The 17,365-nt window shown below is 42.9% G+C and overlaps 1 protein-coding gene across 1 annotated transcript in view; it reads left to right on the forward strand.

Annotated features, from left to right (window-relative positions):
- The window catches only part of dctn1b (dynactin 1b), a gene marked incomplete in the record, with an annotated part of 103,850 nt that overhangs the window by 36,875 nt on the left and 49,610 nt on the right, over positions 1-17,365 (forward strand). Inside the window, 5 exon segments of the mRNA XM_029712617.1 lie at positions 5,663-5,743; positions 11,700-11,816; positions 12,293-12,497; positions 12,577-12,655; positions 13,969-14,128. Of these exon segments, the coding sequence (XP_029568477.1) occupies positions 5,663-5,743; positions 11,700-11,816; positions 12,293-12,497; positions 12,577-12,655; positions 13,969-14,128 (642 nt within the window).

A 17,365-nucleotide genomic window follows, 5' to 3' on the forward strand; every position in this document is an offset into this window, starting at 1 on the left:
GTTTAGTTTTGCCCAACCTAGATCGAGGCACAGACATGGTCTCAATGGGGATAGCTGAGCTGACTACACTGACTGTGCTAGTGGCAGACTCCACTAAACTAGCAGGCTGGCTAACAGCTGCTTGGCCTGCACCCTATTTCATTGTGGAGCTAGAGGAGTTAGAGCCCTGTCTATGTTCGTAGTTAAGATGAGAGCACCCCTCCAGCTAGGATGGAGTCCGTCACTCCTCAACAGGCCAGGCTTGGTCCTGTTTGTGGGTGAGTCCCAGAAAGAGGGCCAATTATCTACAAATTCTATGTTTTGAGAGTGGCAGAAAACCGTTTTCAACCAGCGATTGAGTTGTGAGACTCTGCTGTAGAGCTCATCACTCCCCCTAACTGGGAGGGGGCCAGAGACTCTCTGCTGTAGAGTTCATCACTCCCCCCTAACTGGGAGGGGGCCAGAGACTCTCTGCTGTAGAGCTCATCACTCCCCCTAACTGGGAGGGGGCCAGAGACTCTCTGCTGTAGAGCTCATCACTCCCCCTAACTGGGAGGGGGCCAGAGACTCTCTGCTGTAGAGCTCATCACTCCCCCTAACTGGGAGGGGGCCAGAGACAATTACTCGATACCGACACACCTTTCTAGGTGATTTACACACTGAAGCTATGTTGCCCCAATACCCCGTTCAAAGGCATTTAAATATTTTGTCGTTCCCATTCACCCTCTGAATGGCACACATACACAATCCATTTCTCAATTGTCTCAAGGCTTAAAAATCCTTCTTTAACCCGTCTCCTCCCCTTCATCTACACTGATTGAAGTGGATTTAACAAGTGACATCAATAAGGGATCATAGCTTTCACCTGGATTCACCTGGTCAGTCTATGTCATGGAAAGAGCATGTTGTTTTTTATGTTTTATACACTCAGTATATATACGCTACGATGCTGTAGGATATATAGACTGTCATAATATGATGCTGTAGGATATATAGACTGTCATAATATGACGCTGTAGGATATATAGACTGTCATAATATGATGCTGTAGGATATATAGACTGTCATAATATGATGCTGTAGGATATATAGACTGTCATAATATGATGCTGTAGGATATATAGACTGTCATAATATGATGCTGTAGGATATATAGACTGTCATAATGGATATATAGACTGTCATAATGGATATATAGACTGTCATAATGGATATATAGACTGTCATAATGGATATATAGACTGTCATAATGGATATATAGACTGTCATAATGGATATATAGACTGTCATAATATGATGCTGTAGGATATATAGACTGTCATAATGGATATATAGACTGTCATAATGGATATATAGACTGTCATAATATGATGCTGTAGGATATATAGACTGTCATAATGGATATATAGACTGTCATAATATGATGCTGTAGGATATATAGATGCTGTAGGATATATAGACTGTCATAATATGATGCTGTAGGATATATAGACTGTCATAATGGATATATAGACTGTCATAATATGATGCTGTAGGATATATAGATGCTGTAGGATAAATAGACTGTCATAATATAATGCTGTAGGATATATAGACTGTCATAATGGATATATAGACTGTCATAATATGATGCTGTAGGATATATAGATGCTGTAGGATATATAGACGCTGTAGGATATATAGACTGTCATAATATGATGCTGTAGGATATATAGACTGTCATAATGGATATATAGACTGTCATAATATGATGCTGTAGGATATATAGACTGTCATAATGGATATATAGACTGTCATAATATGATGCTGTAGGATATATAGACTGTCATAATATGATGCTGTAGGATATATAGATGCTGTAGGATATATAGATGCTGTAGGATATATAGATGCTGTAGGATATATAGATGCTGTAGGATATATAGACTGTCATAACTAGTGTCTCGTCCATGCTCTCTCTCTCAGGAGGAAGTCGCTATGGCAACTCAGGTGCAGTGGTGTGGTTTGATAGTATGGTGTGTGTGTGTGTGTGTGTGTGTGTGTGTGTAGTATGGTGGTGTGATGTGTTTTGATGTGGTGTGTGCTTCATGTTAATCCAGAGTGTTGTTCCACACTAACAACACTCTGCCAGTTCTTTAGTGTCCCCGCTGACTAACCAACCCCAACAGCTATATTAACTACTCTCTCTCTCTCTCTCTCTCTCACTCTCTCTCTCACTCTCTCTCTCTCTCTCTCTCTCTCTCTCTCTCTCTGTCTCTCTCTCTGTCTCTCTCTCTCTCTCTCTCTGTCTCTCTCTCTCTCTCTCTCTCTCTCTCTCACTCTCTCTCTCTCTCTCTCTCTCGCTCTCTCTCTCTCTCACTCTCTTGCTCGCTCGCTCTCACTCGCTCTCTCTTTCTCTATTCAATTCAATTTAAGGGCTTTATTGGCATGGGAAACATACGTTAACATTGCCAAAGCAAGTGAGCTAGAAAATAAATAAAAGTTAAATAAACAATAAAAAATGTACAGTAAACATTACACTCATAAAAGACATTTCAAATGTCATATTATGTATTTATATACAGTGTTGTAACGATGTGCAAATAGTTAAAGTACAAAAGAGAAAATAAGTAAACATAAATATAGGTTGTATTTACAATGGTGTTTGTTCTTCACTGGTTGACCTTTTCTTGTGGCAACAGGTCACAAATCTTGCTGCTGTGGTGGCACACTGTGGTATTTCACCCAGTAGATATGGGAGTTTATCAAAATCAGGTTTGTTTTCTAATTCTTTGTGGATCTGTGTAATCTGAGGGAAATATGTGTCTCTAATATGGTCATACATTTGGCTGTAGGTTTCCACCTCATTTTGTGGGCAGTGTGCACATAGCCTGTCTTCTCTTGATCAGATCAGATCAGATCTGCCTACGGCTGCCTTTCTCAATAGCAAGGCTATGCTCACTGAGTCTGTACATAGTCAAAGCTTTCTTTAAGTATAGGTCAGTCACAGTGGTCCGGTATTCTGCCACTGTGGGGTCTGTTTGTGTTTGTGAGCAGAGCCCCAGGACCAACTTGCTTAGGGGACTCTTCTCCAGGTTCATCTCTCTGTAGGTGATGGCTTTGTTATGGAAGGTTTGGGAATTGCTTCCTTTTAAGGGGTTGTAGAATTTAACGTCTCTTTTCTGGATTTTGATAATTAGCGGGTATCGGCCTAATTTTGCTCTGCATGAATTATTTGGTGTTTTACGGTGTACACAGAGGATATTTTTGCAGAATTCTGCATGCAGAGTCTCAATTTGATGTTTGTCCCATTTGTGAATTGTTGGTTGGTGAGCGGACCTCAGACCTCACAAACATAAAGGGCAATGGGTTCTACAGTCGTGGCCAAAAGTTTTGAGAATGACACAAATATTAATTTTCACAAAGTCTGCTGCCTCAGGCTGTATGATGGCAATTTGCATATACTCCAGAATGTTATGAAAAGTGATCAGATGAATTGGAAAGTCCCTCTTTGCCATGCAAATGAACTGAATCCCCCAAAAACATTTCCACTGCATTTCAGCCCTGCCACAAAAGGACCAGCTGACATCATGTCAGTGATTCTCTCGTTAACACAGGTGTGAGTGTTGACGAGGACAAGGCTGGAGATCACTCTGTCATGCTGATTGAGTTTGAATAACAGACTGGAAGCATCAAAAGGAGGGTGGTGCTTGGAATCATTGTTCTTCCTCTGTCATCCATGGTTACCTGCAAGGAAACAAGTGCCGTCATCATTGCTTTGCACAAAAAAAGGGCTTCACAGGCAAGGATATTGCTGCCAGTAAGATTGCACCTAAATCAACCATTTATCGGATCATCAAGAACTTCAAGGAGAGCGGTTCAATTGTTGTGAAGAAGGCTTCAGGGTGCCCAAGAAAGTCCAGAAAGCACCAGGACCGTCTCCTAAAGTTGATTCAGCTGCGGGATCGGGGCACCACCAGTACAGAGCTTGCTCAGGAATGGCAGCAGGCAGGTGTGAGTGCATCTGCACGCACAGTGAGGCGAAGACTTTTGGAGGATGGCCTGGTGTCAAGAAGGGCAGCAAAGAAGCCACTTCTCTCCAGGAAAAACATCAGAGACAGACTGATATTCTGCAATAGGTACAGGGATTGGACTGCTGAGGACTGGGGTAAAGTCACTTTCTCTGATGAATCCCCTTTCCGATTGTTTGGGGCATCCGGAAAAAAGCTTGTCCGGAGAAGACAAGGTGAGCGCTACCATCAGTCCTGTGTAATGCCAACAGTAAAGCATCCTGAGACCATTCATGTGTGGGGTTGCTTCTCAGCCAAGGGAGTGGGCTCACTCACAGTTTTGCCTAAGAACACAGCAATGAATAAAGAATGCTACCAACACATCCTCCGAGAGCAACTTCTCCCAACCATCCAGGAACAGTTTGGTGACAAAAAAGGCCTTTTCCAGCATGATGGAGCACCTTGCCATAAGTGGCTCGGGGAACAAAACATCGATCTTTTGGGTTCATGTCCAGGAAACTCCCCAGACCTTAATCCCATTGAGAACTTGTGGTCAATCCTCAAGAGGCGGGTGGACAAACAAAAACCCACAAATTCTGACAAACTCCAAGCATTGATTATGTAAGAATGGGCTGCCATCAGTCAGGATGGGGCCCAGAAGTTAATTGACAGCATGCCAGGGCAGATTGCAGAGGTCTTGAAAAAGAAGGGTCAACACCGCAAATATTGACTCTTTGCATCAACTTCATGTAATTGTCAATAAAAGCCTTTGACACTTATGAAATGCTTGTAATTATACTTCAGTATTCCATAGTAACATCTGACAAAAATATCTAAAGACACTGAGGCAGCAGACTTTGTGAAAATTAATATTTGTGTCATTCTCAAAACTTTTGGCCACGACTGTATAACTGATCCAAGTATTTTTAGCCAGATCCTAATTGTTATGTCAAATTTTATGTTTCTTTTGATGGCATAGAAGGCCCTTCTTGCCTTGTCTCTCAGATCGTTCACAGCTTTGTGGAAGTTACCTGTGGTGCTGGTGTTTAGGCTGAGGTATGTGTTGTTTTTTGTGTGCTTGAGGGCAACGATGTCTAGATGGAATTTGTATTTCTGGTCCTGGCATCTGGACCTTTTTGTAACACCATTATTTTTGTCTTACTGAGATTTACTGTCAGGCCCAGATCTGACAGAATCTGTGCAGAAGATCTAGGTGCTGCTGTAGGCCCTCCTTGGTTGGGGACAGAAGCACCAGATCATTAGCAAACAGTAGACATTTGACTTCAGATTCTAGTGGGGTGAGGCCGGGTGCTGCAGACTGTTCTAGTGCCCTCACCAATTTGTTGATATATATGTTGAAGAGGGTGGGGCTTAAGCTGCATCCCTGTCTTACCCCACGGCCCTGTGGAAAGAAATGTTTCTGTTTTTTTGCCAATAGATTTAATAACAACGTATGTTTTTTTTAACACCACATCATCAATTTGTATAGCTGTTCTAGTGCCCTTGCCAATTCGTTGATGTATATTTTGAAGAGGTTGTGGCTTAAGCTGCATCTCTCTCCCTCTCCCCCTCTCTCCCTCTCCCTCTCCCCCTCCCCCTCTCCCCCTCCCCCTCTCTCCCTCTCCCTCTCCCCCTCCCCCTCTCCCCCTCCCCCTCTCTCTCCCCTTCCCCCTCTCTCTCTCCCTCCCTACCAGGAGGAGGAGTCTCTGCGAGGTCAGGTGAAGGATCTGGAGGAGAAGTTAGAGACTCTGAGGATGAAGAGGACAGAGGACAAGGTACCGTTATTAGTATCATGTTTATTCATATACGGAATTATGATTATTATTATATTTATAATTATTTAGATATTGTTTTTTCCGATGGCATGCATTGAAACGTGTGGCTTTCTTTTGCAAAATAACTATGAATTAACAGATTTATTTTCTAATAATTGTCAACATATAACATCACTTTAAGGTGTGGGACGTTCACTTTATTGCAAGGAACCATAACAGGTTTGGGGGGGGGAATGGGGGATGGTTCACAGGGGTTTCTGGGTGGGGAGTGACCAATGGGTGGGTTTCTGGGTGGGGAGTGACCAATGGGTGGGTTTCTGGGTGGGGAGTGACCAATGGGTGGGTTTCTAGGTGGGGAGTGACCAATGGGTGGGTAACTGGATGTGGAGAGTGACCAATGGGTGGGTTTCTGGGTGGGGAGTGACCAATGGGTGGGTTTCTGGGTGGGGAGTGACCAATGGGTGAGTTTCTGGGTAGGGAACAACCAATGGGTGGGTTTCTGGGTGGGGGGTGACCAATGGGTGGGTTTCTGGGTGGGGAGCGACCAATGGGTGGGTTTCTGGGTGGGGAGCGACCAATGGGTGGGTTTCTGGGTGGGGAACGACCAATGGGTGGGTTTCTGGGTGGGGAGTGACTAATGGGTGGGTTTCTGGGTGGGGAGTGACCAATGGGTGGGTTTCTGGGTGGGGAACGACCAATGGGTGGGTTTCTGGGTGGGGAGTGACCAATGGGTGGGTTTCTGGGTGGGGAGCGACCAATGGGTGGGTTTCTGGGTGGGGAACAACCAATGGGTGGGTTTCTGGGTGGGGAACGACCAATGGGTGGGTTTCTGGGTGGGGAACGACCAATGGGTGGGTTTCTGGGTGGGGAGCGACCAATGGGTGGGTTTCTGGGTGGGGAATGACCAATGGGTGGGTTTCTGGGTGGGGAGTGACCAATGGGTGGGTTTCTGGGTGGGGAGTGACCAATGGGTGGGTTTCTGGGTGGGATGTGACCAATGGGGGGTTTCTGGGTGGGATGTGACCAATGGGTGTGTTTCTGGGTGGGGAGTGACCAATGGGTGGGTTTCTGGGTGGGGAACGACCAATGGGTGGGTTTCCCTGTGGCTCCTGCTTTTTATTCTACGTCCATGGTCTTATTAACACTAAAGATAATATTTACATTAGTTATTAACACTGAAGATAATGACTACATTAGTTATTAACACTAAGGATAATGTTTACATTAGTTATTAACACTGAAGATAATGACTACATTAGTTATCAACACTAAAGAAAACAATTACATTAGTTATTAACACTAAAGAAAACAATTACATTAGTTATTAACACTAAAGATATATATTTTTTTCCTTTTTTTCCACCTTTATTTAACCAGGTAGGCCAGTTGAGAACAAGTTCTCATTTACAACTGCGACCTGGCCAAGATAAAGCAAAGCAGTTCGACACATACAACAACACAGAGTTACACATGGAATAATTAAACGTACAGTCAATAACACAATAGATAAGTCAATATACAGTGTGTGCAAATGAAGTAAGATGAGGGAGGTAAGGCAATAAATATGCCATAGTGGCGAAGTAATTACAATTTAGCAAATAAACACTGGAGTGATAGATGTACAGAAGATTAATGTGCAAGTAGAGATACTGGGGTGCAAAGGAGCAAAATAAAGAAAGAAAGAAATAAATAACAATATGGGGATGAGGTAGTTGGATGGGCTAAATTATAGATGGGCTGTGTACAAGTGCAATGATCTGTAAGCTGCTCTGATAGCTGGTGCTTAAAGTTAGTGAGGGAGATATGAGTCTCCAGCTTCAGTGATTTTTGCAATTTGTTCCAGTCATTGGCAGCAGAGAACTGGAAGGAAAGGCAGCCAAAGGAGGAATTGGCTTTGGGGGTGACCAGTGAAATATACCTGCTGGAGCGCGTGCTACGAGTGCTGCTATGGTGACCAGTGAGCTGAGATAAGGCGGGGCTTTACCTAGCAAAGAAAAGTGGGTTTGGCGACGAGATAATGATGTCATTAGTTATTAACGCTAAAGATAATGGTGGCATCACCAACAAAAACAAAAAAAAACTCCCTGATGCTTCAAATTGTGGTGTCAGCATTCTGTAAGGATAGAAGCTTGGAGACGAGAAGCAAGTACAGGGAGTGAACATTTAATTAAGAAACAGACACGAAACTCAGACATGAAACTCAGACTCTGAATAATACGGAGTGTTGCTGGCCTTTTACTCCACCCATTCCATTGGAGGCTGAATCACATCAAATGTGACTCGTTTCAGGAAACTAGATGTCACTACTTCACAGGAGAGACGTTTGAACGTAAACTTTTATTTTTTTATTCATTTTTTGGGGGGCAGAAATGCCTTCTGGAACATGTGAACTTTTATGTGCCTTAATAACAACATTTTATGCCCTCTGTAAATGCGAATAAAATGGTTAAATTGCGAGTCTAGTTGGTTTAGCCACAGAAAAAGACAGGAACCTTCCCGCTAGCTATGATTGGCTGAGATAATGGATGGGCTGGACATGCCGAGAGATGAGTTCAGATTGGTCTGTCATGTAACATGATCTCTGGAGGACCGAGTTTTGAAACCAGTGGAATTTAGCTAGCTATCTAGCTAGCTAATGGCATCAATATTAACTTTATCAATCAGATGGTTAACTAGCAAATATATTTTGTTTTCCCCTCACATCTAAAGCTGCCTGATGATATAGCTAGCCAAGCTAGGATGAATGTCAGAGGCCAGTTAGCTAAAACAATAGCGGTCTGGTCTGGAGTTCGTCTGAAATGGACCAATATATTTCACATGATAAGCAAACTACTGTCATGCCACAACAACAAAAAATCTATGTACACAGATAAGAGACAATTACCTTCAAGTAGATCGTTTTGGTTTTACTTAACTCATCATCCCTTGCTCAATTGGCTAGCTAATTGCAGAGATTTCATTGATTGAAAACAATCGAGCCAATGGTTAAGCAGCTGTTGTTTTAGCAGAGAGAACTGATTGGTCAGGAGTTAAAAGGTCCTCTACAAGTTTACCAATCTCTTGGTAGCGTGACAATAGTAACAGAACTTAGAGCGCGTGCAGAATCAAAATCTACAAGTGTATTTTTGATTCACAGCAGAATATTCATACTCGTAAATGGCTTGTAACAATTCTGAAAATAAATCATGCTTCCAAAACTTATTGAATATATTCAAATGTCAAGTTACAAGTTTTCAACTGTTGTTAAATCTTTCACACGTTATGAATCAAGCTTGCGAAATTAAGTGACACATTAGCGAATTGTACTTGCAACCACGAATCTCAATTGTGTGTCCACAAAATAAATAAAAAACAAACACGAAGTTCTGTCATCATTATAGTAGGACGTGGCATGTTTGTGTTGGGAATGTTTGTGTGGATGATTGGGACTTCCAATTGAAGGCAGGTGTGTATAGTTGCCTTTGATTAGAAGTCCTATATAGGTGCGCCTTGGTCCATTTATGAAGACAACCGTTACAATACACTCTCAGATTACAACCTCATTCATGCCTGGCGAGCACATAATCCTAAAACGAAAGAGTACACTTTCTTCTCAAACAGGCATAAATCATTCTCATTAATTCATCCTATTATCTACAACTCTATTTTCTTTCATCAAGAAAATAGAAATGAGACAAATTAGCTTGTCTGACCACCACTCTGACTACTGCCAACTATACATTTCAGAATATCCTAAAATAACCACAAGATGGTGTTTCAATGTTTCATTCCTACAAAATACTACATTCTGTGATCAATCTGAAATGTAACCCAAATGAATTCATAATGATCAATAAAAATTCAGTCGATGACCCCCCAGATTATATGGGATGCCACCAAAAGTTTTATTGAAAATAATGCAACTGAATTTGCCATCTGAGTTGAAAACGCTCAGATCAATTAAATCCAACATCAGTAGATGGAATAAAATCCCAGTTGCTTTATTAATAACCAGCAGAATATCTATTGTAAAAATGAATAAATTGCCACGGCTGAATTTCTGTAGTTCAATGCTTCCCATGGATCCCCCTTCAGGCTATTGGGATAAAATCTATAGTGTGATTTCAAAATGTATATGGCAAGATAAATGATCCTGGATAAAATGAACACAAAGGGGGAAAAACGTAAGAGGACTCTCCTTACCAAACTTTAAATTGTATTTTCAGCCACTAGCATTTCGCCCCATCCTAAATTTGTTTAGACATGATTCTTCCGCCCCCCTGGCTGAGAATAGAGAGAAATATGGTGTCTCCTATTGCCCTGGAAGAGGTAGTCTTCACTGATATATCCCTTAAACAATGTGATATGGTTTCTCCTATTGTCCTGGAAGAGGTAGTCTTCACTGATATATCCCTTAAACAATGTAATATGGTTTCTCCTATTGCCCTGGAAGAGGTGGTCCCTTAAACAATGTAATATGGTGTCTCCTATTGCCCTGGAAGAGGTAGTCTTCAAAGATATATCCCTTAAACAATGTAAAATACACTTTGGTCCTATTATTGCTCACACAATTAGTATTTGGTGCAATATTTTTAAATAATGTAACTGGGAATCAGAATGGCATGCGCATACTCTAATATTTCACAACAATGTCTTTTGCATTCTTACAATGGTCCAATCTGTACCCTTACCAATATCATGGAAAGTAATGGTTGAAGAATATTCCATGATTTGAAAGATACATTCCCATTACACAACTCCTTTTGTCGATATTTGCAACGTAACTACCGGAAACATCCAATGATGAGATTTATAAGTAAATGATCTGGGCTCCAGAAAGGACTGATCTCTATAATATATAAACAACTTTTGGAAAGCTCATATTGGTAGTAGAGTAGTGGTCTGAGATAACTGTCACGTCCTGACCCAGTAAAAGGGGTTGTTTGTTATTGTAGTGTGGTCAGGGCGTGGCAGGGGGTGTTTGTTATTGTAGTTGGTCAGGGCGTGGCAGGGGGTGTTTGTTTAAGTGTGTTTCGGGGGGGTTTGGTTGATGTTCTATGTTTTCTATTTCTATGTGTTTATCTAGTTTTTCTATTTCTTTGTTGGGGTTTTGGAACGACCTCCAATTAGAGGAAGCTGGTTGTCGTTGCCTCTAATTGGAGGCCATATTTAAGTGGGTTAGTTTTCTCTTGTGTTTGTGGGTGGTTGTTTCCTTGTATAGTCTGAGCACCTTATGGGACTGTTTTCGTCGTTTGTTTTGTGTAAGTGTTTTTGTTGTTTTTTCTTCTAATAAAAGAATATGATAAATATACCCGCTACAGTTTGGTCCACTCCTTATGACGAACGTTACAGGACTGATCTCTATAATATATAAACAACTTTTGGAAAGCTCATATTCTGAGCTAGCCATTAAACAAGTATGGTCCACAGATCTAATTGAATCTGAACAACACTTTGAACTGGAACAGAATATGGACAAATATGACCTTGGCATCCCGTAATCCAAACCATCAACCTATATATTTTAAGTTTGTCCACAGACTGTATTTAACACCAAGGTAGCCTTTTATGATGAAATTGGTCCCAACTCCCAACTGTTCACTGTGTCCTATAAATCAGGTGGGAGGGGGGGATGGGGACTAAGGGGGAAAGGGTTTATCTTTGCATTTCTTTGATATATATATATATGATATATATATATATATGTTTTTAGCCTTGGTCAAGAAAAAGTATATATTTCATCTACAGTGGCTGTCTATGTATCAATTGTGCTATACAAATAAAGTGTATTATTATGATAGTGTTGATTTTGATGATGATGATTATTGTTATTATTGTTATTGTTATTATTTATAATTATATTATTGTTATTATTGTTATTGTTATTATTTATAATAATATTATTGTTATTATTGTTATTGTTATTATTTATAATAATATTATTGTTATTATTGTTATTATTATTATTATGATGAAGGTCAAGCTGAAGGAGCTGGAGAAACATAAGATCCAGCTGGAGCAGCTCCAGGAATGGAAGAACAAGATGCAGGAGCAGCAGAACGACCTGACAAAACAACTCAAAGAGGCCAAGAAGGTAAAGAAAGCAACCATCACTTTACCTCACAGTGCTTCAATTCATCACTTTACCTCACAGTAATTCTAATTGATCAGTTTACCTCAAAGTAATTCTAATTTATCAGTTTACCTCACAGTACTTCTAATTCATCAGTTTACCTCAAAGTACTTCTAATTTATCAGTTTACCTCAAAGTAATTCTAATTTATCAGTTTACCTCAAAGTACTTCTAATTTATCAGTTTACCTCAAAGTACTTCTAATTTATCAGTTTACCTCAAAGTACTTCTAATTTATCAGTTTACCTCAAAGTAATTCTAATTTATCAGTTTACCTCAAAGTAATTCTAATTTATCAGTTTACCTCAAAGTACTTCTAATTTATCAGTTTACCTCAAAGTACTTCTAATTTATCAGTTTACCTCACAGTACTTCTAATTCATCATATCAGTAGTGCACTCTTAACTGACTCTCTATCCTCCATATACTCCCTCTAGGAGGCGAAGGAGGCCCAGGAGGCGAAGGAGCACTACATGGAGGAGATGGCGGACACGGCTGACGCTATAGAGATGGCCACGCTGGATAAGGAGATGGCTGAGGAGCGGGCAGAGTCCTTGCAGCAGGAGGTGGAGTCACTGAAGGAGAAACTAGAAGAGCTCGCCATGGACCTGGAGATCCTCAAACACGAGATAGAGGAAAAAGGTAGGAGGAGACACAGAGATGCAGGCTAGCACGCTCGCGCACGCGGCGCACGCTCACAACCAACTTGTTGTTTCATCAGGTTCAGACGGTGCTGCTTCCAGTTACCATGTCAAACAGCTGGAGGAGCAGAACGGCAGGCTGAAGGAAGCTCTCGTCAGGTATGTGTGTGTGTGTGTGTGTGTGTGTGTGTGTGTGTGTGTGTGTGTGTGTGCGTGTGCGTGTGCGTGTGTGTGCGAGCTTGAGCGTGAATGTGACCGTGTGTGTGTATACTGAACAAAAATATAAAACGCAACATGTAAAGTGTTGGTTCCATGTTTCATGAGCTGAAATAAAAGATCCCAGAAATGTTCCATATGCACAAAAAGCTTATTTTTCTAAAATCTTGTGCAGAAATATGTTTACATTCCTGTTAGTGAACATTTCTCCTTTGCCGAGATAATCCATCCACCTGACAGGTGTGGCATATCAAGAAGCTGATTAAACAGCATGATCATTACACAGGTGCACTTTGTGCTGGGGACAATAAAAGGCCACTCTAAAATGTGCAGTTTTGTCACACAACAATACCACAGATGTCTCAAGTTTTGGTGTAGCATGCTATTGGCATGCTGACTGCAGGAATGTCCACCTGAGCTGTTACCAGATAATTTAATGTTAACTTCTCTACCATAAGCCGCCTCCAACGTCGTTTTATAGAATTTGGCAGTACGTCCAACCGGCCTCACAACCGCAGACCACATGTAATCACGCCAGCCCAGGACCTCTACATCCGGCTTCTTTACTTGCAGGGTCATCTGAGACCAGCCACCTGGACAGCTGACAAAACTGAGGAGTATTTCTGTCTGTAATAAGGCCTGGCTCCCCGGTGGCTGGGCCTGGCTCCCCGGTGGCTGGACCTGGCTCCCCGGTGGGTGGGCCTGGCTCCCCGGTGGGTGGGCCTGGCTCCCCGGTGGCTGGGCCTGGCTCCCCGGTGGGTGGGCCTGGCTCCCCAGTGGCTGAGCCTGGCTCCCCAGCGGGTGGGCCTGGCTCCCCAGCGGCTGGGCCTGGCTCCCCAGCGGGTGGGCCTGGCTCCCCAGCGGCTGGGCCTGGCTCCCCAGCGGGTGGGCCTGGCTCCCCAGTGGGTGGGGTCCTAATTAATATATTTTATTCGGCTGATTTCCTTATAGTAAAATCGTTGAAATTGTTACATTTTACATTTATATTTTTGTTCAGTATATACAGTATGAAGGTAGCCTAGTGGTTAGAGCATTGGGCCACTAACCAAAAGGTTGCCAGATCAAATCCCTGAGCTGACAAGGTAAAAAATCTATCGTTCTGCCTCTGATCAACGCAGTTAACCCACTGTTCCCCGGTAGGCCATCATTGAAAATAAGAATTTGTTCTTAACTGACTTGCCAAGTTAAATAAAGGTTGAATAAATAAATAAATCAAATGTGTGTGTGTTTATATATATACTTTTTCTCTGTGTTAGGATGCGTGACCTGTCTGTGTCGGAGAAACAGGAACACGTGAAGCTCCAGAAGCAGACAGAGAGGAAGAGCACAGAGCTGGACACCCTGAGGACTCAGAGAGAGAAACTCCAGGAGGAGATGAAACTGGCCGAGAGGACCATCGATGAACTCAAAGAACAGGTCAGCACACAGCACTGTCCTATGGTTATACAGTTAGTCTACGTTTTTTTCAAGGGGAACGTCACCCTGGTGGAATCTGGGCTTGTTTTCCATCAGGTTTGAGGTATTTCTAGGACAGTGAGACACATAATTGCCCAGGTGGAAGGCAGGTCAGGGCTTCCCGAGCTGAATGATACACCCTATGACAGCTTCCTGTGTGTTTGTATTTATTATGGATGCCCATTAGTGTTTCTTCACAGGTGTATTTTATACCTTCTTTTTAAATCTGATTCTACTGCTGTATCAGTTACCCGATGTGGAATAGAGTTCCATGGCTCTATGTAGTACTGTGCACCTCCCTTAGTCTGTTCTGTTCTGAACTTGGGGACTGTGGGGGACTGTGAAGAGACCTCTGGTGGCAGGTCTTGTGGGGTATGTATGGGTGTCTGAGCTGTGTGCCAGTAGTTCAAACAGACAGCTCGGTGAATTCAACGTGTCAATACCTCACAAATACAAGTAGTGATGAAGTCAATCTCTCTGCCACTTTGAGCCAGGAGAGATTGACATGCATATTATTAATGTTTGCTCTCTGTGTACATCCAAGGGCCAACCATGCTGCACTGTATTTTCTGTAAATGTTATAACCTTATATTGCTACCACCGAATTATCAAGGGTATTGTCTAAGTGAGTTTCGGAGATGAATATCATCTGTTGCTAGCAAGTTATTAATTTCATTCAGCTTGTTAAGCTACATATGTGAACGTGGGCTATTTTGAGCACTTTTCTGGGATGCTTGCTTGTTTTCGTTGCTATACAGGGAAGCTTAGCAGAAGTAGATATTCTCATTTTATTTATGTTAGTGCAGGGTGAGCTTCCTACTAGGGCACACCGCCTCAGTGCTAAAAGCATAACCATAAATCTGGTTCATAGGCACATGATTGCTGCATACAATAGCTGTAGGATTAGCATTCAGGGTAGTTATTAAGATGGCGCCGGAGCAGAAGGCAGACGTTTTACGTGCCCCCAACCGATTGTGTTTTTTTGTCCGTTTATCTGCTTTGTTTGTAACTTATTTTTATACTCATTTTGTACATGATGTTGCCGCTACCGTCTCTTATGACCGAAAATAACTTCTAGACATCAGGTCTGCGATTACTCACGATGGCAGAATCCTTTTTTTCCTTTCACAACTCTGACGAGTCCGAGGCAGAGGATATACGGCTCCCTCGTGAACAGGCCCCAACCCCAGTGATCTGCGTGAAGAGGAGGCGGAGAAAGAGATGCCGGAGAGCGGGCTGCCTTCTGAGGATTCGGAGGCGATCAAATAAACCCCCACTTCCCTCAATTCTGCTCGCAAACATGCAATCTTTGGACAATAAAATTGACGAGTTACGTGGAAGATTAAACTACCAACGGGACATTAAAAACTGTAACATGTTATGCTTCACAGAGTCGTGGCTGAACGACCACAATATCAACATACAGCTGGCTGGTTATAAGATGTGCCGGCAGGATAGAACAGCGGCGTCTGGTAAGACAAGGGGTGGTGGTCTGTGTATTTTTGTAAACAACAGCTGATGCATGATATCTAAGGAAGTCTCAAACTATTGCACGCCTGAGGTAGAGAATATCATGATAAACTGTAGACCACACTACCTACCGAGAGAGTTCTCATCTGTATTCTTAGTAGTTGTTTGCATACCACCTCAGTCAGAGGTTGGCACTAAGATAGCATTGAATGAGCTATATTCCGCCATAAGCAAACAAGAAAATGCTCACCCAGAGGCGGCTCTCTTAGTAGCCGGGGACTTTAATGCAGGGAAACTTAAATCCGTTTTACCAAATTTCTATCAGCATGTTAAATGTGCAACCAGAGGGAAAAGAACTCTGGACCACCTATACTCCACACACAGAGACACATACAAAGCTCTCCCTCGCCCTCCATTTGGCAAATCTGACCACAACTCCATCCTCCTGATTCCTGCTAACAAGCTAAAATTAAAGCAGGAAGCACCAGTGACTCGGTCAATAAAAAAGTGGTCAGATGAAGCAGATGCTAAGCTACAGGACTGTTTTGCACAGACTGGAATATGCTCCGGGATTCCTCCAATGGCATTGAGGAGTACACCACATCTGTCATTGGCTTCATCAATAAGTGCATCGATGATGTCATCCCCACTGTGTCCGTACGTACATACCCCAACTAGAAGCCATGGATTACAGGCAGCATCCGCACTGAGCTAAAGGCTAGAGCTGCCGCTTTCAAGGAGCGGGACTTTAACCCGGAAGCTTATAAGAAATCCTGCTATGCCCTCAGACGAACCATCAAACAGGCAAAACGTCAATACAGGACTAAGATTGAGTCGTACTACACCGGCTCTGATGCTTGTCGGATGTGGCAGGGCTTGCAAACCATTGTAGACTACAAAGGGAAGCACAGCTGAGAGATGCCCAGTGACACGAGCCTATGAGACGGGCTAAACTACTTATATGCTCGCTTCGAGGCAAATAGCACTGAAACATGCATGAGAGCACCAGCTTTTCCGGACTACTGTGTGATCACGCTCTCCGCAGCCGATGTGAGTAAGACCTTTAGACAGGTCAACATTCACAAGGCCGCAGGGCCAGACGGATTACCAGGACATGTACTGCGAGCATGCGCCAACCAACAAGCAAGTGTCTTCACTGACATTGTCAAACTCTCCCTGTTCGAGTCTGTAATACCAACATGTTTTAAGCAGACCACCATAATCCCTGTGCCCAAGAACACTAAGGTAACCTGCCTAAATGACTACCGACCCGTAGCACTCACATCTGTAGCCATGAAGTGCTTTGAAAGGCTGGTCATGGCTCACATCAACATCATCATCCCAGAAAGCCTAGACCCACTCCAATTTGCATACTGCCCCAACAGATCCACAGATGATGCAATCTCTATTGCACTCCACACTGCCCTTTCCCACCTGGACAAAAAGAACACCTATGTGAGAATGCTATTCATTGACTACAGCTCAGCGTTCAACACCATAGTACCCTCAAAGCTCATCACTAAGCTAAGGACCCTGGGACTAAACACCTCCCTCTGCAACTGGATCCTGGACTTCCTGACGGGCCGCCCCCAGGTGGTAAGGGTAGGTAACAACACATGCGCCACGCTGATCCTCAACACAGGGGCCCCTCAGGGTTGCGTGCTCAGCCCCCTCCTGTACTGTTCACTCCCTGCACGGCCAGGCACGACTCCAACATCATCATTCCCT

This window comes from Salmo trutta, chromosome 25, assembly GCF_901001165.1.
Source record: "Salmo trutta chromosome 25, fSalTru1.1, whole genome shotgun sequence".
Taxonomy (NCBI): Eukaryota; Metazoa; Chordata; class Actinopteri; order Salmoniformes; family Salmonidae; genus Salmo; species Salmo trutta.